General features: G+C 38.3%; 1 protein-coding gene across 1 annotated transcript in view; it reads left to right on the forward strand.

The window, feature by feature from the left end:
- SMG1 (SMG1 nonsense mediated mRNA decay associated PI3K related kinase) overlaps window positions 1-26,617 on the forward strand; it is a gene marked incomplete at its 5' end in the record, with an annotated part of 98,913 nt that overhangs the window by 1,309 nt on the left and 70,987 nt on the right. Inside the window, 2 exons of the mRNA XM_080912416.1 lie at window positions 24,660-24,823; window positions 25,122-25,277. Of these exons, the coding sequence (XP_080768542.1) occupies window positions 24,660-24,823; window positions 25,122-25,277 (320 nt within the window). The remainder of the gene's footprint in view (window positions 1-24,659; window positions 24,824-25,121; window positions 25,278-26,617) is intronic.

Consider the following 26,617-nt stretch of genomic DNA (forward strand, 5'->3'; position numbering starts at 1 on the left):
AAATAAATAAAACAAGTTGACATGCTTTGTTTTCACTGCTATTGAAAAGTGCGGTTTGATTTTAAGCAGCTAACACATTAGGTGATAAATGAACTTGAATTTGACTTTAGATAGAGCTTTTATTTAAAAATGGATTCTACAGCTGGCTATGGTGGCGGACACTTATAATCCCAGCACTTGGGAGGCAGAGGCAGGTGGCTTTCTGTGAGTTTGAGGGAGGCCAGCCTGGTCTGAATTCCAAGACAGCCAAGATAAACCTTTGTCTTAAGAAAACAAACAGTGGAGTTTACTATATTTTAGCATTATGACATGTACACACACACACACACACACACACACACACACCCCAGAATGGCTTATACAGTTAAGGAATATGTACATAGGTTGTTGATAAATGTTGCTCATGTTTCAGATGCTTTTATATCTTGGCTGAGTGAGGGTGTGTGGGGAAAGGATGGAAACTTTGAGCTCTGATTGAATTCTTGGGTAGAGAGTACTACTATGAGGTGCACACTTGTCTTTATGGAGTAGCAGTTTACAAGGCTGAAGATACTTGTATTCTAGAGGAAACAGGAATATATACATACCTCATAGCAAAACTTGGTTTTTTTTTTTATAAGGTAGCATTGATGTGCTAATAGTCAGTGGAAAAAACTCAGGCGTTTGTAGGTCATAGTTTTCGTAGTAAAAGTTGAGGTCATTCTCCTCAGAAAGATGAGTGGCTAATGGCAGAATGGAGATTACCCACCCCCCCAAGTGCTTTTTCCATGTATTTTCAAGTGCATAGAGACTATAGTTTATTCAAATATTAAAAAACAAAACAAAAAAAAAAAAAAACTTTGTCTGTGTGGGTATTTCTCTACCACAGTGAGCCATGAGTGGATGAGTGAGTAGTGATCAGAGAACCAGACACAGGAGTCTTTCTTTTTCTGCCATGTGGATTCTGTCAATTTAACTCATCAGGCTTGGCAGCAAGTGCTGAGGAGTCATCTCGCTGGCTCTTGAATCTTAAAAAAATTACTAATTTTATGTGTATTTATATGTGCCCATAGTTTATGTATGTACACCTTTCTGTGTAGGAGCCAGGTGAAGTCAGGTGAGGAGGGACTTAGATATCTGGACTGAAGTTACTGGCAGTTATGAGTCATGTGAGTGCTGGGAACCAAACTCTAGTCCACTGTAAGATCAGCATGCTGCTGAGTTCTTTCTTGAGACCCTCTTTGTTTTGTTCTGTTTTTTTTTTTTTTTTTGTGTGTGTGTTTTTTTTTTTTGGTTTTTTTTTTTTTTTTTTGTTTTTTTTTTGAGAAAAGATCTTGTTTAGCTGAGGATAACCATGAGCCCCTTGATCTTGTTTCCACCTCCCAGGTGCTGGCAGTTTAAGTGCGTTACTGCTGCCAGGCTTGTTTTTATTCAAATAATTTTTATTTAAAACACTTATTTGCCCTTTCTGTACCATTTTTCCCCTCTGATTTTTATGGAGGGGCAGGTGAGAAGGAATTAGACAACTGAGAACTTAATTCTTGGGTTGGAAATGCATGAAGCAGCTATGGGTTTTGATTCCCAGCTACATAACCAGGGTGTGGTAGTTAGTACATACCAGTGATTCCAGCAGTGATGATTCTCATTTGATCAGAAATTCAAGGTTATCTTCAGCTACATATAGAGTTCAAGGCCAGCCTGAGCCACACAAGACCCTGCCTCAAAACAACAGAAAAAAGAGCAGCAATTCTTTTTAAAAAATTTATTTATTTAATGTACATGAATAACAGAAGAGGACGCCGGATCCTGTTACAGATGGCTGTGAGTTGCTGGGAATTGAACTCAGGACCTCTGTCTGGAAGAGCAGAGATGGCTCTTAACCACTGAGCCATCTCTCCAGACCTATAAGAGCAGCAATTCTTGTCAGCTTCTTTTAATATTAGTTTGCTAGTTTGTCCCATCAAACTAAAAGTAATCCCTCTTATATACATATCCATAGGTAGTGTCTTTGGTGGCTGAATAGTGGGCTACTGTGTATTGTGGTAAAAGCAAGCTTACTAAGTCCACTAGAAGTAGTTCTTAAGAGTGTTTACAGAACACTGGGCTTGTAGTCAGTCATGTGTCCCCCAAGGGTTTCTCTGTGTAGGCTGTCCTAGAACTCATTCTGTAGTCCAAGCTGTCCTCTAACTCAAGAGATCTGTCTGCCTCGTCCTCCTATGTGCTGTGATTAAGGGCATGCTCCACCACTGCCTGGTTGTAGTCTTATTCACGGTCCTGTCCTACAGAATGATTCAGTAAGAGCGTTGTATTGTGGTGTCACATACCTATAATCTCAATAACTTGGGAAGCAAAGTATAGCTAGACACTGTCTTGAATAGAAAAATGAGTGAAGTTAGTTTTATTATTTACTTGCAACCTGTTACTATCTCAGACAAAATGTTGGGAAGATTTTGGGGATCTTTCAAACCATTTTGTGCTCAACAGAGACCTGTTTTTGCCACTAGCCAAAGTGTGTCATTTTCTGGATTTTACCTACATGGAAAATTTTTTAATTTAAAATACAACTATTTTACCTAGTTGTATCAACGATAGAGATCAGAATGCTTCAAAAGTTTTTTGAGCTGGGTGTAGTGATACACACCTTTAATTTCTACACTCTAGAAGCAGAGGCAGGTGGATCTCTGTGAGTTCATGGCCAGCCAAGGAAGGCTACAGAGTGTGACCTTGTCTCAAACAGACAAAAAAATTTTTTTTTTTTTTTTTTTTGAGGAGCTGGAGAGATGGGTCAGTTCTTAGTACTCACTTTGGGTACCTCACAATTCTGTGTAAATCTGGCTTCAAGGCATCTAAACACATCCCTATGCATACTGAAGAAGAAAAAAAGGATTCTATAGGCCTTATTCCTGTACTTGGAAGTCTTAGGAGTTTAGCACATATGTATTGTATTATATGAGGTAGCTTGTGGTGCCCAAGTTCTATTTGTCTAGACTTTTCTTTCTTTCTTTCTTTCTTTCTTTCTTTCTTTCTTTCTTTCTTTCTTTCTTTCCTTTTTTTTTGACATAGTCTTACTCTGTAGCTCAAGCTGATCTCAAGCTTCAGGTACTACTCCTCTCTCAACCTTACTGGTATGTGTCATAGTGCCCTTCTATCTCTAGGCATCTAAATGGACGAAACAGTATTAGAACTAGTTACCATTTGTAGTATCATTTTACCAGATCAAAGTCCTAAGGAGTATAAAACTCCATGTGAAAAATCAAAAAATAGAACTGTTGTGAAATTAGAGGTAGATATTTATATCTGGAATGAAAAATTGGGTTTTAATTAGGGTAGTGGCGATTCATGCTTTTAATTTCAGCACTCTGAGTTTCAGGATAAACAGGGCTACACAAAGAAACCCTGTCTCAAAAAGCAAAATAAACAAACAAAAAGTTAGGTTTCTTCTAATTTGGAGACAGGGTTCTCACTACTATAGCTCAGGTTTATCTTAATGTTCCTTGCTCAATCAATTTGTGCAGCGCTAGAATTACACAGGTGGGCAGGCTGGCTGGCCTGGAAATCCCTATGTAGATCAGTGTAGATCTTGTCGGCTTTTGCCTCTCTAGTGCTGGGATTAAATATGTGTACCACCTCAATTGGCTGACATTAGGTTTATGAGACCAGAATTGTTTGTTCTACTTTTTTGCGAGTTTGTAGTCAGTCTGATGTCCACAGATATGTAATATATTGAATAATAAGAAAACAAAAACAAAAAGCATTAAACTGAAGAACCACATATCCCATTACTATGAATGGGACTTTAAATAGAATTTAGAAAGTGTGCATGAATTTTTGTTTGGTCTGTATTGTCTAATGGGCTCAAGTGATCCTTCTGCCTCAACCTTCAAGTATCAGGAATCACAGCTGCAGCTCACCAAACTCCACTGATTATCATTTTTATCAGTTCTGTATTACAGATTCCTGAGTGCATTGAGAGTTTTTAACTAATTATATGAGTGCTTTTTTTTCCTTTTCAACAGAACTTAATATTTTCATTATCAAATAAAACCTTTATAAAAAACATTTGGCAATTATATCTTTAAGCTGAATGTTTTTACTCTTCTTAATTCCTTAAAAAAATCTTTGTGAGTGAGAGAAGGGGTAGGGGGACTGAGAGACAAACGTGAAACATTGTGCATGTGGAGGTCATAGGACAGCATTGTGAAGTCAGTTTTCTTCATCCACCGTTATGTGGGTTCGGGATAGAACACCAGCAAGCCGTTATATTATGCTTATTGACAGCAAGTGCTTTTAGCCCATGAGCATCTTGTTGGTTCTTCATTCCTGAACTTCAAATTAGTATTTAAACTTTTAAGATTAATTTTAAAAATTTCATTTTAAAAAATGTATGTGATTGTTTTGTATGTCTGTGAAACATGTGCATGCAGTGTCCCCAGAGGCCAGAAGAGCACAGTGGATTGTATGGGGCTGTAATTAAAGATGGTTGTGGATGCTAGAAATTGAACCTGAGTCCTCTGCAAGAGTAGTTAGTGCACTTAACTGCTGAGCCATCCTCCAGTCCCTATTTTAAATCTTAAGAAATCATAAAATAGTTTTAACTGTGTGAATATGTCCTCAATAAATATCGACACTTTTTAGGGATATTTTTGATTTGCAAAATGTGAGAAATAAGAAAGGCTTTTCTTTCTTTCTTTTTTTTTAAAGATTTATTTATTATGTATATAGGGTTCTGCCTGCATGTATGTCTGCAGGCCAGAAGAAGGCACCAGATCTCATTATAGACGGTTGTGAGCCACCATGTGGTTGATGAGATTGATTGAACTCGGGACCTCTAGAAGAGCAGTGTTCTTAACCTCTGTCATCCCAACCAAGGTTTTAAAAAATGACAGCATACTGTACTCTAAGGCCTTATCTACATGTATTTGATCATAGAAACTATTTTTAATAAAAAAAATTGCAAAGCATATGGATTTGTGTGTTACAGTGTTGTGTAACTATTTCTATATTAATGGCTTTAGAGGAGGGAAAGTATACAGCTTAGTGAAAATCAGTGGGGTGATTAAATTGGTCTGTATAGTTTTCATGGTAAGCTTGGAGAAAATCAGAACCAAAAAGAAAGGCTGCTGTAAAATATGAGCTGTCTCTGATAAATACTCTTGCTTACTTAGAAACAGAATGCTTGTGAGGAGTAAGGGGATGAAATTAGGGAGCTACACTGCTGGCTTTGATCATAGTTGAAGTGTAATTGGAATGGTTTGAGGAGGTGTTGAAGTCTTACTAGCAGCAAATTGGCTTCAGTTAGGAAGATTCAGTCTATTGGTTCTTGAAGCGTGTGCATTTTAACTATAGTTGGAAAGTCTAGACAACTACCGAGGACCTAAGTCATGTATTCTATGTTCTGTTTATAATGCATGATTGAAGCTCAGACAAAACGGTTCCTAATATGTAGAAACTTGGGCTAGCATAAACCCTTCATTAGTTGTCTAGTGTTGGTTAAGGGTGACCACTTAGGTGAGCCTTTCTGCTTGCCCACACTTAATTCACCTTAGTAAACATGATGTGTCACACCTATGAAACAGATGTAACCATAGTGTGTTTTAGGAACATTGAATTCTCACAGTGCTAGAGTTTCCTCCCTTCCCCATCCTAATTACCACCCCCCCCCCCAAACAAAACAAAACATAAAAGAGATCTGAGGAGTTCCTGTCATTGATTGAACTGTCCTTGATGGAGTTACATAAGCTATATGTTTTAGTTCTTCTCATACTGTCATCATTTTGATTACTTGAAGTTGGCTTCCTTTTCTCAAAGCTTGTTGTATTCTTGGAACTACAAAGTAAGATAGAATTTCTCTTGTATCAAGACCTAAAAGCAGAGTTTAGAAAATTTGTAGTATTATTCTTAAACAAAATATCTTCGCTTACTATATTTTGTTTTCTTTTTTCTTTTTTTTTTAAAGATTTATGTATGTGTACACTGTAGCTGTCTTCAGGCACACCAGAAGAGGGCATCAGATCTCATTACAGATGGTTGTGAACCACCATGTGGTTGCTGGGAATTGAACTCAGGACCTCTGGAAGAGCACCCAGTGCTCTTAACCACTGAGCCATCTCTCCAGCCCATGAAATGAAAGGGCATTTTTCTAAAGCATGATTTCATTGATTGATCACATCAGTTACCCAGATTGGGGATCACCCCCCCTCCCTCTGTGTGTGTGTGTGTGTGTGTGTGTGTGTGTGTGTGTGTGTGTGTCTGTGTCTGTCTGTCTGTCTGTCTGTCTGTCTCCTTGTTGCCACAGGTTGTTTGCTTTTGCTATTCTTGCTGCAAAGTGGTAACTGCAGCTGCTGTGAAGTTTGTCTTTCCCAGAGTGTTCTAGCTGCTATGGCACTGTTGAAAGGGTGCAGACTTTAACATTTAACATTAGGCTTGATTGAGGAATACAAACATGAAGAGTTTTCTTCATAGTACTTACTTAACCATTACCCTAAATCTTCATGTTTGTATTTCTCAATCAAACCTAATGTATGGGAATGTTATACAAGTAATGTTTTGCATTTATAGCCCCTTTCTACTGATGCATCAAAATTAGTACGTAGTCTCTCATCTCTCTTTTAAAACAATTTTATTTTGAGGCAGGGTCTCACTGTACCATCCTGGCTGTCTTTGGACTCAAAGAGATCTCTCGAGTCCTGGGATTAAGATATGTAGCACCATGCCTGGCTTCATTCTATATTTGAATGTCAGTATTGTTGTCCCCTGCTATCTGTAGAGAGGTTTGGTTCCAAGACTCCACTCACATATCCAAATTCTTGGATGCTGACATACCTTTTAAAGTAGCACAGAATTTTTATATACAATTTAGAGCAACAGTTCTCAGTGAGTTTGGGAGTTGAACAACCCTTTCACAGGGTTCGAGTATCAGATATCCTGCCTATCAGATATTTACATTTCAGTTCATAACAGCAGCAAAATTACATTTGTGTAATAGCAGTGAAAATAATTTTATGGTTGGGGCCATCTCAAACCGAGGAACTGTATTAAAGGGTTACAGCATTAGGAAGGGTGAGAAACATAGGGTTAGAGCATCTCTGGATGCCTTATGTTACCATCACAATGTCTGTGTGTGTTAATTAGAGAATGATAGCCAAAAAAAAAAAAAAAAAAAAAAAAAAAAAAAAGACAAAGAGAAAGAAAAATCAACTGTACACTGCCAGTGCATATGCAGTGTTTTTCAGTTACACTTTGGTCATAGGTCATAAAACTTGGAGTTGGCAAGTTTTTTTTTCCCCAACATAGCTCCTGTTACCTTAGACAGCATTTGAAGGGATTTGTTCTTGTAGCAGGCCTTTTAGCCTGAGGCAGTAAATTAAACAACTGGTCAGACAGCTGTAAGGAATGGTCTATGGTAGCTAGGTCCTTAATAGAAGGAAGGATATGTTAATTAAAATTCATAGTTTTTATTAATCTTGAAAAACACTTTGCTCATATTTTGAAATCCTTTTCTACATTGGTCTCTTACCCCATGTGTGCTATGTTTATACCTGTTGCTTAGACCGTCCATTCACTAAAATACTAAGTACTGGGTTGAGGTTGCTGATGTCCCAGGGCAATGGCAGTTCTGAACTTGGTTGGAGGAATAAAATCCTGCTTCCCAGAGCCAACAGATTTTGAAACAGTGCATTGCTGCATTCATTTTGATGTCTATATCCTTTCAAAAAGTAAGATTACCTCTGGTAAGCTAATACTGATAACCACATTCATCATATAGCTAGGACCTTGCCTCTTTACTGCTAGAATATTGGTATCACAGAACTAACATCAGTTTTTTTTTGGGGGTGGGGTGGGGTGGGCGGAGACTGGATTTCACAATGTAGCACTGGTTGTGCTGGAACTCACAGTGAAGACCATGCTGGTCTCAAATGGAGATCCACCTGTGTCTTGTTGCCCAAGTATCACCATCTGGCAACACATGCTCTATCTTTTTTTAAAAAGAATTATTTTATGTATATGAGTACACTGAAGCTGTCTTCAGAGACACAGAAGAGGACATCAGATCCCATTACAGATGGTTGTGAGCCACCATGTGGTTGCTAGGAATTGAACTCAAGACCTCTGGAAGAGCAGTCAGTGCTCTTAGCTGCTGAGCCATCTCTCCAGCCCGAGCTGCTATGTCTTAATTAATTTATCAATTATTAATTTTTTTGGAGGGGGCAGTGCTGGGGATAGAACCAAGGATCTTGTTTATGCCACGTTGAGCTACCCTCGCTCCGGCCCCAAATTTGGATTTTAAAAGAATATTTTGTTATCTTTTTCACTGTATTTTAGACACACATGTAAATGCACATACACTCATGTGTTTTGTAGCTATAAATTTTGATAAATTCTCATTGTTTTTTTAAAGGATGTATGACATCAAAACTTAAATTTCTTCTAAGCATGTGGCTTTTTTGGTATTACTTAGTTATAAAATATGGTGGGGTGATTGCACTGTAGTGTGATGGTAGTTTCCTAGTCTGTGTCCTTGAACAAGAAACCAGTTTTATTTAATATTGCTTAGTAAGGGATTACAGCATAGATGTGAATCTGCTTGCTTTTCTCTTCATTCATGTCTTACAATTTATTCTAAGAACTTGCTACCAAGTGCTGGTCATGGTGGCAGGTTTTTTTGTCTCAGAACATAGGAGGTCAGATCTCTGATTGCAAGGCCAGCCTGTTCTACATAGGGAATTCCAGGCCAGTCAAAGGTTACATAGGGAGAGCCTGTCTCAAAACATTAAACAAAACAAACTGGCTGGAAAGATGGCTCAGTGGTTAAGAGCACTGAATACTCTTGCCAAGGTCCTTAGTTCAATTCCCAGCAACCACATAGTGGCTCACAACAATTGTAATGGGATCTGATGCCCTCTTCTGGTGTGTCTGAAGGCAGTGTAGTCACATACATACAAAATCTTAAAAACAAACAACTGGCTACTGGTTGAAAGTATAAAGCTAGGGGAAAAAAATCCAATCTTTGTAACTTTGGATACATTTGGAGTGCAGGGTCATGGTTTAAATTGTTACTGTGTAGGTTTATAGGCAGTGTGTAGTTTGTTTAACTTTCATTGTACAGTTAGAAACTAATTCTTTTGAGAACATCATTGAATGTTTACTCCCTAGTCTAGTGCCTGAGTGTATGTACAGAGTTTTACTAAAGTAGTAGGAGGAGCCAGAGTCATGGGAAAGTTGTATTCTGGGTGGAACAGCTTTACATTCTTTGTGTCTTTTAAACATAGATAAGATTGATTGAGGTAGTATATCATCAATGTAAGGATGTGTGTGCACTACTAGGCAGATTTTGCTAGAATTTAAAATCGTATAAATTTATTAAGATAAAAATAAAAATAAAATAATAAAAAATAATGCCTTTTTAAAGGAACTTCATATGTAAATACTGTTTTCTGCTTATTGTAAAAGGAAATTATAAAAGTTATTTTAAACTAACTGTGATTAGTATAAAATATAACAAAAATGGAGTTTGTAGACTTTGTGGGTTTGAAATAACTAGGTGGTTTTAAGATGTTTCTAGCTTCCTTAATTTTTAAGCTAAATGTTAAGTATGTCAGTATTTCTGCTGCCTTCTGAGCAAAGCTGGATTCTCCACTACCTCCCTTTCTGGAGCTCTGATAGATACTGCTTCCTGGGTTTTAGTAAGTTCTGTGTGACTCTCCAGTTAATGTGGTAGAATAGTGTGATTTTGTGTGCTTTCTTAATAGTTGATTTATAACATTATGTCTTCTGAGATTTATCTTTTTTTTAATTAAAAAAGTTTTAAGAATTTTTGTTTGTATGCATTACAGCATGTTTATGAAGATCAGTGGGAGCTGCTTCTTTCACCAAGTGTGTCCTGGGAGGGAGGTCTTTTTTTTTAAATTTTTAAAAAATTACTTTATGTGTATGGGTATTTTGCCTGTGTGTATCATCCAGCACTCTTAGAAGCCAGAAGATGGTATTGGATTCCCTCTGGAACTGGAGTTACAAATGGTATGTGCTACCTTGCATGAAGAATTGAAGCCAGGTTCTCTGGAAGAGCAGCTAGTGCTCCTAACTGCCGTTGAACCGTCTCTCTAGCCCTAGTTCGTCAGTCTTGACAGCAGGTATCCTTACCAGCTCCCAATACTTTTTTAAACAGTGGTTGGAAACCTGTTTGCTACCCCAGAATATTTAAGGAGATGTGTCCTGTGGGTGTTACTAGAGATGTTGAATTAATTTAAAACATTACTCATGGTCTTTGTATGATTTTTTTTATTGGCAAAGTTAGAAAGAAAATCAAGGTGTTCTAGTTGCTTCTCCAAGGTTATTTTAATATATAAACTGAAAACTGTCTCTAGATGTTTCTGGCAGTCTTACTCTGTAAAGAGCCACTGATGTAGATTCTAAGCTTAATAAATGCCTTTTCTTGTCTTAATGTTAAAACATGAGTTGCTTAGAAAGGTTGGTGTTCCTGACCTTCGGTATGCCCTCTCTCATGGTCATACTAATTTGATAAGATTCTCTTTCTTCCTTCTTCCTCCACTTCTTTTATAGAATTACTTATTTTATGTGTATAGTGTATGTCTTGTGTACATCATATGCATGCTCGGTACCCAAGGAGGTCAGAAGGTGTCATGTCCTCTGACAACAAGGCTATTGTGCTTGAAGTTTATAACTGTTTATTGTTGGTTTTGGTGGCACCTGTCTCTTACTGGTCCAAGTTTTACTGAGTTCTTTAGCCAGATGAAATAATTATGGATGGTTGCTAGTTGCTATGTGAGTGCTGGGACTCGACCCTGGGTCCTTTGGAAGAACAGCACATACTGTTAACAGATGAGCCATCTTTCCAGTCCAAGAGATTTTGTTGTTTAAATGTACAAGTCCAAGTCTCCAGCTCTGTCATCCTGAACATTCTTTATCTCATCCTACAGTGACGTGTCCAAATTACACATTTATCTGTCATATGTGCAAATGATTTTGTGGCACCACATCCTTTTTTTCTTTTTGTGTCTCACATGAAAGCATCTTTTATATAGCATTTATTTTTACTTTTTTTGTTTTTTTTTTTTTTTTATTTTTACCTTTTGTTTTTAAGACAGAGACTCACTGTATATGTTGTAGTTCAGGCTGTGACTCAATGTTTAGCCCATCTAGCCTGGGGCTGCTTTACTGCTGCTTAAAATTTTAATTTTGCATTACCCTAGAGTGGTTTGCAAATGAGAATTTAGTGAGACTATTCAGTTATCAAAATGGGTAATAGACTATTAAAAACTTATGTAATTATTATAATATTTATGTTAAATATGCTCTGTGAACTATCAGAAATTTCTCAGGCATTGTCAATGACGAGGTTGCTGTTGTGCTAGAAGTTTGTAACTGTTTATTGTTGGTTTTGGCACCACCTGTCTGCTACTGGTTCAAGTTTTTCTGGGTGCTTTGGCCAGATGGTTTTTAGCTTCAGTTCTTCCTATGAACTATTTCTCAGGTCAGCAACTTGTTTCACTGGAGGTGTAGTGACATTAAGCCAGTGCCATGGCTCTGTTTTCTTATAAAATGGCTTAACATCATGTCATGTTGAATTATTTTTAAAAAATCTTGCTTTTTTTGATAACCTTCTTACCATAAGAAAGGAGTTTAATTTTTTGAGGTGTTGAACCCAGGGTGTCATGTTTGTTAAGTGTTTTACTATTAAGCTGCTGCCCTAGCCTAATGGCAAATACAGAAAAAAATTAAAATGACTTTGGAAGTGATGTTGGTTTTGACAAACGAATATAGTAGTGTAACTATTATAACCAGGCTGTAATTATTTTCCCAGAAGTCCCCTTTTGTAATCAGTTTCTGCACCTAGCCAGTGCTTCTTCATGGTTTTAGAATGTCATAAATAGTGATAGGTTTTGAGGGGGTGGTAAAATGCATATAAAATGTACCATTTGCTGATGTCACGATGTTATGTAGTCATTGAGCACTTCTCTTTAGTTTGGAATAGCTCTATATCCATTAAGCAGTCACTCCACATTCTCACTTTTATCCAGTACATGACAGCCACAGTACTACCATGTGAATCTGTTCAATCATACGAGTAGCATTGTACAGTGTGTCCTTTTGTATCTGACTAATGTCGCTTAGTCTGATGTTTTTCACATTAACCCAAGGTGTTGCGTGTGTGAGCACTTCATTTTTTACTGCTGAATCATATTCTGTTGTATGATGCCTTGCATCTTTTCTGCCAGTAGACATATAGATATCCACCTCTTGACTAATGTAGCTGTTGTGGTTGAACCTTGTGTATGCTTTTATGTATGTATGTTCAATTTTGGGCATATTCCTTGAGAGAGCTGGGCTACATATCATTTTCTGCCTTTTGAAGGATGGTCAAACTGTTTTCTGAAGTAGCTGTAGCATTTTACATTCCCATAGCAATGCAGAAAGGCTCTAATTTCTCTACATCCTCATAAAACCTTGGGGTTTTTTTGTTTTTATTTTCACTTTTAAAATTCAGATTATTGTAGTTAGTAAATTTTCCTTGTAGTTTTGATTTGCATTTTTCTAATTATAGATGATAATTGAATGTTTTCATGTGCTCATTTACCCGTTTGTCTCTCCTTTTCCTCCCTCCCTTATTTCTTGCTCTTGAGTCAGGTCTGCTGTGTCGATGGGCTGCCTGGATCTCATGTCCTTTCTGGTTCTCCTACCACAGCCTCCCGAACACATGCTCCATAGTGAAATTAGATCTTTGTAGTTAGATCTTTAAACTAAAAGACAAAACTTAATAGATTTCTATTCACCAGCATCTTCTAAACTCCCCTTTTCCCTTCTGCCTTCTTTTCTCCACGTAGCAAAAAGCTGCATTTCTTCTTCTGGAAGAACATGTAAAATAGTGTCTCCTGTTGTTAGTGGTAACATCTTAAGCAAGTGAGCAGCTGAAACCATCCTATAACTAACAGCTAATAAATTAAGTAATGAGTGTGTGAGTTTGAAGAAGGAGTAGTGGGATTTCTTTTCTTGAAATTACACACCATGGGGTGGGGTGGGGGGAACTGAACCTGGTGGAGGCTTTGGAAACATCAAAGGCTACCCCCCCATTGACACCCTTCTTTGAGCAAGACCACACCTACTCCAATAAGTCCAAACCTTCTAATCCTTTCATATGGCTCCAGCTGATAGAGGTCATTAATTCAAACCACTACAGCATTTAGATTATGCAATTTAGAGTAATCTTTTTATAGATTTATTTATTTTGAGACTGGGTCTCTATGTAGCTCTGGTTGGCTTGTTAAGTTAGATATCTGCCTCTCCCTTCTGAGTGCTAGAACTAAATCATTTGCTACCATGCCTATGTAGATTATAGATTCTTAGGAGAGTTGGAAGTATGTGTGTGTGTGTGTGACTGCTTGAGTCCTCTTCTGTTATGGAAGTAGAGATCAGAGGGCAACTTGTAGGAATTGGTTTTCTCCTTCCAACATGTGCTTCTGAGGTCAGGGGTTGAACTCATGCCATCAGTCTTGACTGCAAGTGACTATACTTACTGAGTCATTTCCCCAATCCTCTTTTGTAGTTTTTAGCTCCCAGTGCTTTTTGTAAAAGTCCAAGAAAATACTGCTATTCTTTCTTCTTTGTTTTGTTTGATAGTTGGGGACTGAACCAAGGTTCCCATGCCTTCTGTGCCAAGTGCATTACTATTGAGTTAAATTCTTAGCTCAGAAATTTTGATCTTAATGGAAGGTTTTGGAGAGGAAGTTTAGATTGCAGCTGAACTGCAAAGTTGAACAAAAAGCCCCAGTGACATAATTTAGACAGCAGGTAGGTAATTTTATATGCTATCTAGGCAGTGTGGTACCTAACAGGCCTCTGCTTTTCTGATGTTTTAACTTTCTTTGTAGAGTACCGTAAGTAAGAACCAAGGGAAAAACCATTAGGTTTTCTGAACTGCACAACAAATATTGATGGATCTCTGGGAATCTGAACTTTGGCAAAGGAAAGTTGAGTGAGGCTTGGGAAGAGAATGAGAAAGGCTGAGGGAGCAAAGGCTAATAAGGACAGTGCTGTCTTTAATAAGACAGGCGGGCAGAGGCTAAATTGTGTCTAGACATCAGAAAGTTAAAACTTGAGATAGTAGATGATTTAACTTGGAAAGGAATGTGTACAGGATGATGATGAGAGAGTGGCAGTAGTTTTGTGCCTTAGAAGAATTATTTTGTGCAGTATGTGGAAGAGACTGTGTGTGTGTGTGTGTGTGTGTGTGTGTGTGTGTGTGTGTGTGTGTGTGTGTGAAGCTGAGTCTTGGGGATGAGATATGTAGTCTGACAGATAATATTAGAAAACACCTGAAGATGGCACTGGCTATTCTGTGGGGATACTGGGAACAAAGGATTCAGTTGTGTTTGAGGTGTTATGACATTGAAGGTTTTTTGTTTTGTTTTGAGTTAACGTTTTATTATATTGCCCAGACTGGATCTAGCTTCTGAGTTCAGGTTAGCTTCTTGCATCTGTCTCCCAAGTAGCTGGACTGCAGATGTGTGCCAGTGTGTCTAGCTTGAGAAGGTGAAAGCCTGGTGCTCAGAATGGATATACAGAGTGAGACTTATACTTGCAAGTTGATGATACACAGATGATACATTGTCAGCAAAGATTAATGTCAGCAAAGGTTAAAGAGTACAAATCAGATGGCTTCCCAGAGGGCTTAAGGTTAGGCCTTTAAGGGTCTGTAAAGATTGGTGGTTTGGCAAAGGAGCCTGTAAGAGGATCAGAAGGCAAATCAATTGTTCATTACAATACATTTATATGATTGTAAGTATTGTTTTATGAATGAAAACAATCAACTTACATTTATATGTGTTTTCATGAAAGTTATAGTGCCTATAGAAGCCCAAAGAGGGGGTCTCTTGGAGCTGGAGTTTCAGGTGATTCTGAGCTGTCATATAGAGGTGTTGGAACCCAAACTTTGGTCCTTTGGGAAAATAGCACAGTAATTCTTAACATAGCTAAGCTGTTTCTCCAGCCCATAATATAAAGACATTTAAAAGAGGGAGTTTTCCATTTTTTTTCTCATCTCTTTTTTTTTTTTCCAGGCAAAACTCACAACTCTACTTATAGTTCTGTGAGAGCCTGAGAGAGTGAGTAGGTTTGAGACTTGAAAATAGATCTTGGAGGGCAGAGGCATGGGCAGAAGTCACATCAGGTAGGAGTTGAGAAGCTGGAAGGGGTGAGGAAATGGGTGAGGGGAGTGCAGACATCTTGGATAGCTTGGCCACAGAGGGGGGCATGGGGGGCAGATTATGTGGTACAGGGTGTGTGGGTGTGATGGAGTGTGTGAGTGTGCTCCTGCGTGCCTGTGTGTTTACTCATATCTTTTAAATGAAAGACATTAAGTTAGGAAATTTCACGTTTAGGAAGAAAATTTAGCTGTATTGGAAAGAAAAGTAAGTACCTGAAAAATTGAGAGGAATTAGGGGAGATGGGGAGATACAGGATTGAGGCAGATATGTTGCCATATGTCTCTTCTTGGCAAAGGTTGGAGTCTGTATGGATTGGAGTTAAGAGGATGTTTTGGAATCAGAAGAGAATGGAAGGTCTGGTAGTTTGTTGGCAATGTTATGCTTGTGAGTGAGTCTTTGAACATTGGATTTATTTGGGGTTTTACCATCTTGGTGTGAAGAAAATCATAAGCAAGATTAAGGAACCTGGTGAGGCTATTATGTCACAATCTAAGCTGGTTACAGGAGGAAGTGAGTAAAGAGGTTGGTTGTTTAGACTACAGAGCCATTGTAGCTACAGCTACTTTAAAGAATCAAACCAAACAAGACACCAGACAGAAGAGCATTAAGAAACAACATTTGGAAACTGAAAAATGGATATAGGGCTTTAGGTAGAAGAGTGAAATGATGAAGTCAGACGTGGTGGTGCATGTCTTTAATTTTAGCACTTGAAGGCACAGACAGGCAGATCTCTCTGAATTTGAGGCTAGCCTGGTTCCAGGGCAAAGACCTTGCCCTTAAAACGCACATGCCCATGGGGGTGGGGGGATATATTATTATTACTTATCTGGACAAGATAATAAGGCAGTTTTTATAGGTGGGTGGAGTGAAAGTTTCAGTGAGCTGAAAAGTAAATGGAGGTTAGGGAGGAGTTTTGCGGAGCCTGGCTATGAAGAATCTGTACAACTACTGATTGAGATGGGGTGTGCAAGACAGGGTCTCCTGTGGCCCAGTCTGCTTTTCAAACTGCTGTGTAGGTGAGGCTGTCCTTCAGTTGTTTTTTTAAAAAAGATTGATTTATTTTATGCACATGAGTACAGACGCACCAGAAGAGGGCATCAGATCTCATTACAGATGGTTGTGAGCCACCATGTGGTTGCTGGGATTTGAACTCAGGACCTCTGGAAGAGCAGTAAGTGCTCCCAGCCACAGAGTCATCTCTCCAGCTCCTGTCTTTCAAGTTTTGATCCTCCTGCCTCCCCCCTCCTAAGAACCAGGATTCCATGTGTGTACCTGACTAGATATTTAAAAGGAAAGGAATCCAGTTACTTGTACAGGAGTGTTGGTGGTCATGTGCTCTTGCAGATGGTGTGGTGAAGAGTGGTGAAGTATGGAAGAGCCTGGTCTACAGAAGGTTTGGGAGACAGGTGAAACTTAGGATTTAGGTGACTTTTCTAGGGAGGAGCTTTATTGTCTAATGAAGATGGAAAAGGCTATATGTGCATATGGAAGTGAATTTGGATTTATGGGAAGAAAGTTTGTAGTCACTAGTACTAGTACAACTGGGAACTTTAGGTCAGTTAGGGAACCTCAGTTACCCAACCCATAAGATGCAATTAATAGGATTGTGGTAAAGATGAAATGAGATGGTAGATATTACTTTACTTGCTACTGTGATAAGAATATTTGACAAAAGCAGCTCAAAGGAAGAAGGATTTATTTTGGCCCATGGTTTCAGATTGTCTATCATGGCAGAATAAGCATGGTGGCCAAAGTAGCGTGACAGGAAGGAGTCAGGGAAAATTTATTCCCAAGGACCTGCCTTCAGTACCCCCCCCTTTTTAAAAAAAAGATTTATTTATATATAAGTATACTGTAGGTATCATCAGACACATCAAATCCCATTACAGATGGTTGTTAAAGCACCATGTGGTTGCTGGGGATTGAAGTCAGGACCTCTGGAAGAGCAGTCAGTGCTCTTAACCACTGAGCCGTCTCTCCAGCCCTGGACAGAGCATTTTAAATAAAATCATGTGGGAGCTTTTCACATGTGAACCTTTGATTAGGCTTGTTGCTCTTAGTAGGAGCTCATTGTGTTAGCATTTCTTAGAGTGAAAGTACGGTCTCTAAATCTGTGCAGCATTAAAGGTCTTGTAGATTACAGCAGAGCAAAGGAATACGAAGGAGGTATTCACTAGCCTTTTCTCTGAAGACAGTTATGCACATGAAGCAAAGGTTACAACCTAAAATAATTTCTTCTTAGTGATTGTACCTTTCTGTTTAATCAGATGAGCTGTTAACTAATAAAGTATTTGAAGTGCCTTGGAAGTCACACATTTATTTGGTGCTATTAAAATGAAACTTAAAATAAAAATGTAAGTAAGTACATTTTTAATATTACTAAGTTGGTGCAAATTAATTTATAATAATGAAATGAAACAGCATTGTTTTATTAAACATGAATATAGTTTTTTAAAGAAGAGTTTTGTAAGTTTTGGGTGAGTATATTCAGTTGGCTAGTTTTGTTGTTGCTGTTTTTTTAATGTAGATACAGGTAGAGGGAGTATAGTTCCTAATACTGTTCTTACTTCTGATGCTAGTTGCAAGTAAAGTCCTTATATATCAGGATTACAGTTTATTACCACAGAAAGTGTTCATATTACTGTTAGTGATGCATACATAGGGCAGAGCCCAGGAAAGTTCCAGATATGGAGCTTGCAGTTGTCCTTTCCTTGGAGAATCACAGATGGTATGACTTCTTGTTGGTATCTGTTTAATAGTACCCAACTGGGATGCTTGCTCCAGCTTTTGTGGGAATTTCTATTGGAGTTCTGTAGCTAATTGCCTGCATAGTTATTTTAGTTTCTAGCTCTCTGGAGTTTGATCTATATAATTCAAATGTTCTAAGTTTTACCATCACACTTTGTGGTGTGGCTTAGACTCCCCCAACAAAAAGAGTCTTTCTGGGCATGGCATTCCAAGATTTTAGAGATCTGCTAGAATCAGTGGCTAAAAGCTGGAGTTTCTTTGGGATAAGATAAAACTTGTTATTTCATATTTGTTAAATATATTTTTGTTTCAATCACTCTAGACTTACTAGATTCTGAGTTACAATAAAAATAGGTAATAGAACTTATAAATAAGTAATAAAAAATTCGATATTATAGTCACTTAGTACTTAAGGAAATTTTACCAAGAAATTGTAGTACTTATATTTTTAATATGGCAAAATTGATGCAAATTCATTTATAATTTTGAAATAAAGACATTCTGTTAATTTGAATACTACTACTGCTGCTGCTGTTGCTACTTCCTTTTCTTCCTCCTCCTCCTTCTTCCTTTGCTACTTCCTTCTTCTCTTCCTCCCCCTTCCTTTCTCCATCCTTCTTCCCTTCTCCTTCCTCTTTCTTTCTCCTCCTTCCTCTTTCTTAATTTTTTGTTTTTGGAGACAGGGTTTCTCTGTAAAAGAACCTTAGCTGTCTTGAGCTTTTTTTGTAGACCAGGCTAGCCTCAAACTCTACAGAGATCCACTTGCCTCTGCCTCCTGAGTGCTGTGTGCTACCATGCCCAACCCTGAATGCATTTTTTTTAAAAAAGAGTTTTGTATAAATAAGTCTCTGAGTGTTTGGAAAGCTGGCTAAGCAATGAAAGGATTGGTTACTCTTGCAGGGGACCCAGGTTTTATTCCTGCACTTATGGTGGCTCATAACCATCTGTGTAACTCCAATTCCAAGGGAAAACTTACACCCTTTCTGGCTCCTGCAGGAACCAGATGTGCAAAGATTTTACATACATACAGGCAGGCTAAATGTTTATACACCAAGAATAAAAGGAAAGTGTCTGAGCTTCCCAAACAATCAGTCTTTCAGTGCTAGACTCCATCTTAGGACTATATTTCTAAGGTGACAATGGTGTTCTTGAAGCCCTAAGGCTTTTTGTTTTTTTCTCCTTCATGAAAACATGTTTGAATCCAGGTGAGTAAGAGACTGTCCTGGTTAATATTTGGTCACCTTGACACTAGCTAGAGTTATTTGGGAGGAGGGAACCTTGATTGAGAAAATGGTAGATCAGATTGGCCTGAGGGTAAAGCCTGTGTGGCAATTTTTTTTTTTTTTTTTAAAAGGGCACAGCTCACCGTGGGCAGTGGTGATCCTGAATTTTATAAGGAAGCCAGGGACTCAGTTTCCTCCAGATTCCTGCCTTGGGTCCTTACTCAGACTTCTTCTCAGTGATGGGAGTGTAACCTGAGAGTTGTAAACTGAAATAATAATCCCCTTTCTTCCCGTTTGCTTTTGGCCGTGGTGTATTTCACAGGAGCAGACAGAAACCCTGAGACAGACATTATGGGGATAGTATTAGATATAAGCTTTAAAAGATACATCATTTTTATGCAGAATGAGCTCCTGACATCTCCTTCAGCTGTCTTTTGCATATCAATGTTGCAGAGGGTATATATTCTTACCTCCTTGCTCTCATTTCCTGGTTTATATCCATTACAAATTTGCTCTAGCCATGGATATGAAATCTCTTCAGCCCAGGTTAAACACAGCTTAATGTGATGATGCTTATTCCAGTGGCACCACTAGATAATGGTGTTTGCATCAAGTCATTTTAGGGTCCTTTATGGAAATGCTTCCTCATAGGGAATTTCCTGACTTTATACTTTCTAGAGGTGGCTTTTTGGGGGGAATGGAGTTGCTCTATGTAATGCTTATAGGAGCTGTATCAAAGACTATCCAGGAGTTACTGTCTCCTATCTGTGTCAAATCTATGAGGGCTGAAGATTTGGGTCACCTGAAATGACTGGCTTCCTAGAGTTATACTTTTTTTTCCTGGATTTTTAATATAGGTAAATAAAATGATTGGTAATTATATTCACACAGGATCTGTATGTTACAGTTAAATCTTATGGATTCACTTTTTCCTTCTTCTTCTTCTTCTTCTTCTTCTTCTTTTTTTTTTTTTTTTTTGATTGCCACTTAAAGAATCTTTGTCCTCCAAGGCAGAGTGGCTTTCCATCGGGATTTTTTTGCTTCAGTATTTGAACTTACAGTGGCCATAGTTAATGAAAAAGCATCTAACCCATGAGTGAGATTTGCTTCATGTTTGAACAAATGTTTTAACCCGCTGTCTTCACTAATACTGTAACTGCTGTCTTACAGATTGACTTGATGCAAAACACCACAAAGGCTCCATATTACACAGTATGCGATTTTTGAGGTATGAGCTTTAGAAACTTACTACCTCTCATGTGGCATGTACATCAGGTGTAACTTCAGTTGGTCATTTTGGGAAACTTTATGCATTTCTTCTTTTTTTCCTCTTCACATTTTTAGAGTACTAAAGGGACTGTGGAAGTATCTTTGGATCCTTGTGAGGATTCTTAGTCTAACGGTTATATTTTCTTTTTTCCACAAAATTGAAACACTAATTCTGGTAGATAGCTTTTTTTTTAAAGCCCTTCTAACTATCTTGCTTAACACAGATTCCTGCTTTCTGGAATTGAAATCTATATTTTTTGTTTTGTGCTTTGCTAAATCTTAAGTGCTTATTTCTGTTCTTAATAGTTATTTATTTTTTAGACTGTGGTGGTCTTGTCTTGTTGGTGTTAACAGCCTAACAGTTTCTGAAACATAAGCAGTTTTGATATTGTAATAAAAGTTGCTGTTTCATAAAAATGCTCAGCCAATTTTGTGCATTTTGTGTCAAAATACATGTGCTCAATGCTGGCTGGAAATACAAGTTTGCATTAGAAGAGCCTGACCAGGAGGGCACTTGGGGCTGTAATCATAGAGTGGTCTGGTCTAGTGAGTTGTTATTGTTAAATTTTTATAAAAATAACTTTATGATGAAAAAAAATTCAGCGTTCATAACTTTTGGGAGGTAAGAACCTTTGCTTCTAATGAATTGGGAAATCACTCTTGGTTTTGTAAGCATAACGGGAAATTACATGAACCTAGTCAGTTAGAAACTTTTTGTGGCAGCATAGTGCTTCATTTCATTTAAGAGCATAAGCTGCTTTACATGTAGTGTAGGAACTTTTTATTACATTTATTGCTCATGAACTGCTAATATATGCTTTTAGCTTTGAAAATTCAAGTTTATTTTGAATTATGGCCATAATTCTTACTGTGCCCTGCAAGCTATGTATTTGTTAAGAATTCTGTATATGAGCTTTGTTACAGCCTTGTTAGATAGCTATTAATTCGAATTTTATACAAGAGAAATCAAACACCTGGAAAACAAGGGACTGTGCTGTTAAAATGCCAGGGCTGGAGTCTCAGTCCAGATGTTTTTAACTTGCACAATCTGCAGTCTCATGTTACTGCTTTTTCACACAAAGCACTAGTTAGGATAGTATGGGCATCATGTGAGCATACTGGGAATAGGAAATGCCAGCCTGTGTAAATATTGATAGTCAAGTTTTGTATATCAGAATTAGTCATGTGCTTATCTGATTTGTGCATTTACTAAGTTATTTTTTTTTCAGATTGAAGTAGGTGAAAACCCACTCTTAGACCTTCTTCTCCCCTTCCCCAATCTTGCCAGGAAGCCCATAAGCCCTTCTTTTTTTCCCAGTATTTTTTGAGAAAGTAATAATATATTAGTTGATTATAAGTAAACATTTAATATACTATTTTTAGGGATATGAAGGATTATTTTTCAATTGTTTAATAAATTTTTATGCTCCATTGAGCACTAATTCTTAGTGACTGACTTAGTGTCTTCAATAAAGTATCTGAAACTCCACCCACCCCCTGAATTTCATGGATTTTATTTCTCTGCATTTGATGAATTAGCTTTGTTTATATGGGCACAGACTCTGCATACCTGAAGAGTTTTAGTTGCCATGTTGTGACACTGACTCAGATTTTCTAATTAAGAATTCAAATTTAATCGGACCTGTTCTACATTCTGTATCAGCAAGAACTGCAGTAAGTACAGACCAAGGTGTCCAGTTGTGGGTATAAGAACAGGATGATAAAGTAAAAAAGAAGCATGTATGCAAAATCCTGCTGCCTCATACCTCCAGGTTTTTGTCTTGTTTATTCTGAGGAACTGCATATTAAGCCTAGAACCTCCCCTTGTTTATAGTAGTCAAGGAGCTCTAAACTACCCTTTACCCCTTCTACTTACTAATCATCAGATTTTTTGAAGATTCATTTATTTCTATGTGCATTGATGTTTTACTTGCACGTATGTCTGTGTGAGGTACCAGATATTCTAGAAGTGGAGTTACAGACAGTTGGGAGCTGCTGTGGGTGCTGGGAATTGAACTTCAGTCCTTTGGAATAGCAGCTAATGTGCTTATTTATTTTATATATGTGAGTATACTGTTGCTGTCTTCACACACCAGAAGGCATCTGATCTCATTACAGATGGTTGTGAGCTACTAGGTGGTTGTTGGGAATTGAACTCAGGACCTCTGGAAGAATAGTCAGTTTTTTTTTTTTTTTTTTTAAATCACTGAGCCATCTCTCTAGCCCCATAATTTTTCCCCCCCTTTTTTTAAGTGGGGGGTGGATTTCAGTGTTTTTCGTGTACCCCTGAGTGTCCTTGAGCTCACTTTATAGGCCAGGCTGGCCTTGAACCCAGAGATCTGCCTGCCTGCCTCTTGAATGCTGTAATTAAAGGTGTGTAACACCACTCCAGACTTTGGGGAACACATATTGGAAGGAGAGAATTGACTGCTACAAGTTGTGACTTTTAACTTTTATATGTTTGCTGTGGCACTTGTGGGCACATGTATATATATACCCACCACTGAGAGTCACACTCACAAAATCAGATTTTTGTGAGGCAAGGTGTCATTAAATTGCCTGGGTTAGCTCTGAACTTTGTGATCTTGCTTTTATCTGAGTAGTTAAGATTGTAGGTTTTATCATCAGCTCAGAAGATATTTGTAATAGAAGAATTACTGTTATTACTACTATTATTTTAAAGATGGATTTCTTTTTCTTGGGACAATCAAACAAACAACTACTTATTTGTATTTTTCATATGCCAAAATACAATAGTTGGTTTTCTTCTGTTTTGAGTGATACCTAGAAGAATAAGACTCATGAAATTCTTTTAGCTTGCCTTGGTTCTTTATTTCACTGAAGAGGAAATTGATACATAAACTAAGAGGAGCTAATGCTGGATAAAGTTGTTGAGTTTTGTCTTGGGCTACTCCACTTGTTAATTCCCAAGTGTCAGACATTATTCTGACAGTAATTACATTACTAACCCCAACCTTCTGAGTCAGCATGTCTGGAATTCTGAGACCTTGCCTTCTCTTAACATTTTGTTTGCTGGGCTAGCAAGATGTATCTAAGTGCTCTTGTTGTCAAGCCTGATGACCTTGGGGACCACATGTTGGAAGGAGAGACTTGACTGCTACAGGTTGTGGTTTTTAACTTTTATATGTTTGCTGGGGCACTTGTGGGCACATGTATATATATACCCACCACTCATCTCAACTCATAATAGTAAAAATGTAATACAAATTTAACTTTATTTTTTGCTTTTTAAATAAGTTTAGTTGCATTCTTTTTAGTGAAGGCATTAAAATATAGCTGAGCATAAACAAGATCTTTCTTTAGTTAGTGTTCTTATAGCCTAATTGTTTTTCAAATATCAGTGCATATTTTCCTGCCAGATAATTGACAGTTCCTTTGAGAGTTTGGTAGACATTGCTAGAGGTACTAACTTTACAAAGATTTTTGGAGTACACAGTCTCTTTGCAATGCTGACCCTTTTTTAAAATTTTAACCAGAAGACTGATCACTTAACCTTTTCTGGAAGGATAGTGTAGGAAGAATTACTTTTTAGAATTACATCATGGGAGTGAATCCTTGAGCTAGAGTGACCAGTTGTTTAGTTTTTCTGGGACAGGAAGCAGGCAAAACAAGAAAGCCCATGAGCTGAGGAGGTAGCTTTCTCTGTAAAGCGATTGTTGAATATGCGCGAGGAGCTGAGTTGGATTCCTAGCACCCACATAAAAAAAGCTGGATGTGGTAGGTATATTTGTAATCACAGCTCAGGGGAAGCAGAGATAGGCAGATTGTGGCGCTCCCTAGCTAGCCAGCTGGATCTCAGGATCCAGCAGGAGACTCCCAGGGAAGCAAAATGAACAGCTTCTGAGGGGGTAACACCAGAGCTTGATCTCAACCTGTTAGTCTCCACATATGTGCACAGATGTGCATTGGTATCTGCACACATCTTCCTTCTGTGAAAAAAGCAGATTAAGTAAATGAACAAATTAATATGAGTTGGTCTGTATAATCCAGGTGGCTCTTCCAACAGGAGAGCATGAGCCACAAGCAGTTAATTGTTGACAATTTCTTTCCAGCTGAAAGACTTATTTATTAGACAGTGGAGTGCTTATATAGAGTTATGGCTGAGCATAAAGGTTAGAGGGAGAGATGCAATATAGCTTTGGCTAGTAAAATGTTTGCTTAAAGCTATGATATTAATAGTTTCCTTTTTCTTTTTCAGAACTGATAGTGCATCAGCCGACCCAGATACTTTAAAATACTCCTCATCCAGAGATAGGGGTGTTTCTTCCTCTTATGGACTGCAATCTTCAAATTCAGCTGTGGTGTCTCGGCAAAGGCACGATGATACCAGAGGCCATGCTGACATACAGAATGACGAAAAGGGTATATATACATTTTCTTCTGTTGGCATGCTTCTGTTTTAGATCCACTTGTCTTTTCTTAACCCACCCTCCAAGTAACATCTGAGGTTCTTCCAGGCTACTGTCTCATTTACTCATCCAAAATGTGCTTGAATTTAACTTTGATTTCTCTACTTCCCTTCCATTGAAAGAATCAAAATGGGTTGGAGTCAGGTAGCAGAGGGGAGATGAGAGAATTGGGTTGTAAATGGATAAGATCCTGTTAATTGAGGGAATGAAGCAGGTCCCTGTTGAGATAATGTAAACATTGCTGTTTTCAGGTGGCTACAGTGTCAATGGAGGATCTGGGGAAAATACTTATGGTCGGAAGTCGTTGGGGCAAGAGCTGAGGATTAACAATGTGACCAGCCCTGAGTTTACCAGTGTTCAGCATGGCAGTCGTGCGTTAGCCACCAAAGACATGAGGAAATCACAGGGTAAGACTTGGAATCCAGGGTTGACATATTACACCTGGTGGCCTTGAACAGATGAGTGCAGCTGTGTGTTGCAAAGCATGTAGAAGGTCACCATTTACACTATTTCTGTGAACTCATGTCTTAGGGTTTTATTGCTGTGAACAGACACCATGACCAAGGCAAGTCTTATAAATAAAAACATTTAGTTGAGGCTGGCTTACAGGTTCAGAGGTTCAGTCCAGTATCAAGGCAGAAGCATGGTAGCATCCAGGTAGGCATGGTGTAGGAGGAGCTGAGAGTTACACATCTTCATCCAAAGGATGCTGAGAAACAGACTGAGCATCCTCAGGCAGCTAGGAGGAGTGTCTCCAAGCCCACCCCCAGAGTGACACACTTCCTCCAACAAGGCCACACCTTCTGGGCTAAGCCACTCCCTGGGCTAAGCACATGTAAACCATCACAACTGCTAACCTGTAAGAAAGGGTTACATGTCTGGGTAATAGAGTGTTTGTTCAAGACAGGGTTTCTTTTAGCAGCCTTGGCTGTCCTAGAACTTACTTTATGGACCAGAGTGGCCTACAACTCAGAGATTCACCTACCTCTGCCTCCCAATTGCTGGGATTAAAGATGTGCCCAGCTTCTGGATAAAAACTTTCTGGATTTCTGAATGGGCAGTGGATATGGTAAGTGGAGTCTTTTAGTTAAATATACCCACATCTTGTCTTCTTTAGCAGATTTTTCAGTATAAATAAAGTGCTTTCAACAGTCAGAATATTAAAATAATGTGTATTTAAACCAGGCATAATGGTACATCTCTTTAATCCCATCACTTGGAGGAAAAGGCAGGTAGATCTCTGTGAGATCAAGGCCAGGCTGGTTTACATAGTGAATTCCAGAACAGCCAGCGCGATACCACCTTTAAAAAATGCATTTAACTTAAAAAATAAACAAAAACAACTGATTTCTTGGGCTAGGGAGATGGTTCAGTGGTTAGGTGCACTTTTTACTCTTATACCGTGCTTGATTCCTAACACCCTTTAGCCTAAACTAGAGAAATGATAATGTGAACAAGAGGTTTCCTGCAGGGGCATCTCTTGAGAAATAGAAACATGCATTGGTCTTCTGCTTATATAGAGACATCATCCTTGGCTTGGAGTCATTCCTGTTTTGTTTTCCCTTCCCTTGTTTCCTTCCTTCCTTCCTTCCTTCCTTCCTTCCTTCCTTCCTTCCTTCCTTCCTTCCTTTCTTCCTTCCTTCCTTCCTTCCTTCCTTTTCTTTTTTTGGTTCTTGTTTTTCTTGAGATGACTTCCCTGTTTTTCCTTAATCTCAAAACTTGTGAACTCAGAATAGTATTTGGGACT

This window comes from Micromys minutus, assembly GCF_963924665.1.
Source record: "Micromys minutus genome assembly, chromosome: 2".
In the NCBI taxonomy this organism is placed as follows: Eukaryota; Metazoa; Chordata; class Mammalia; order Rodentia; family Muridae; genus Micromys; species Micromys minutus.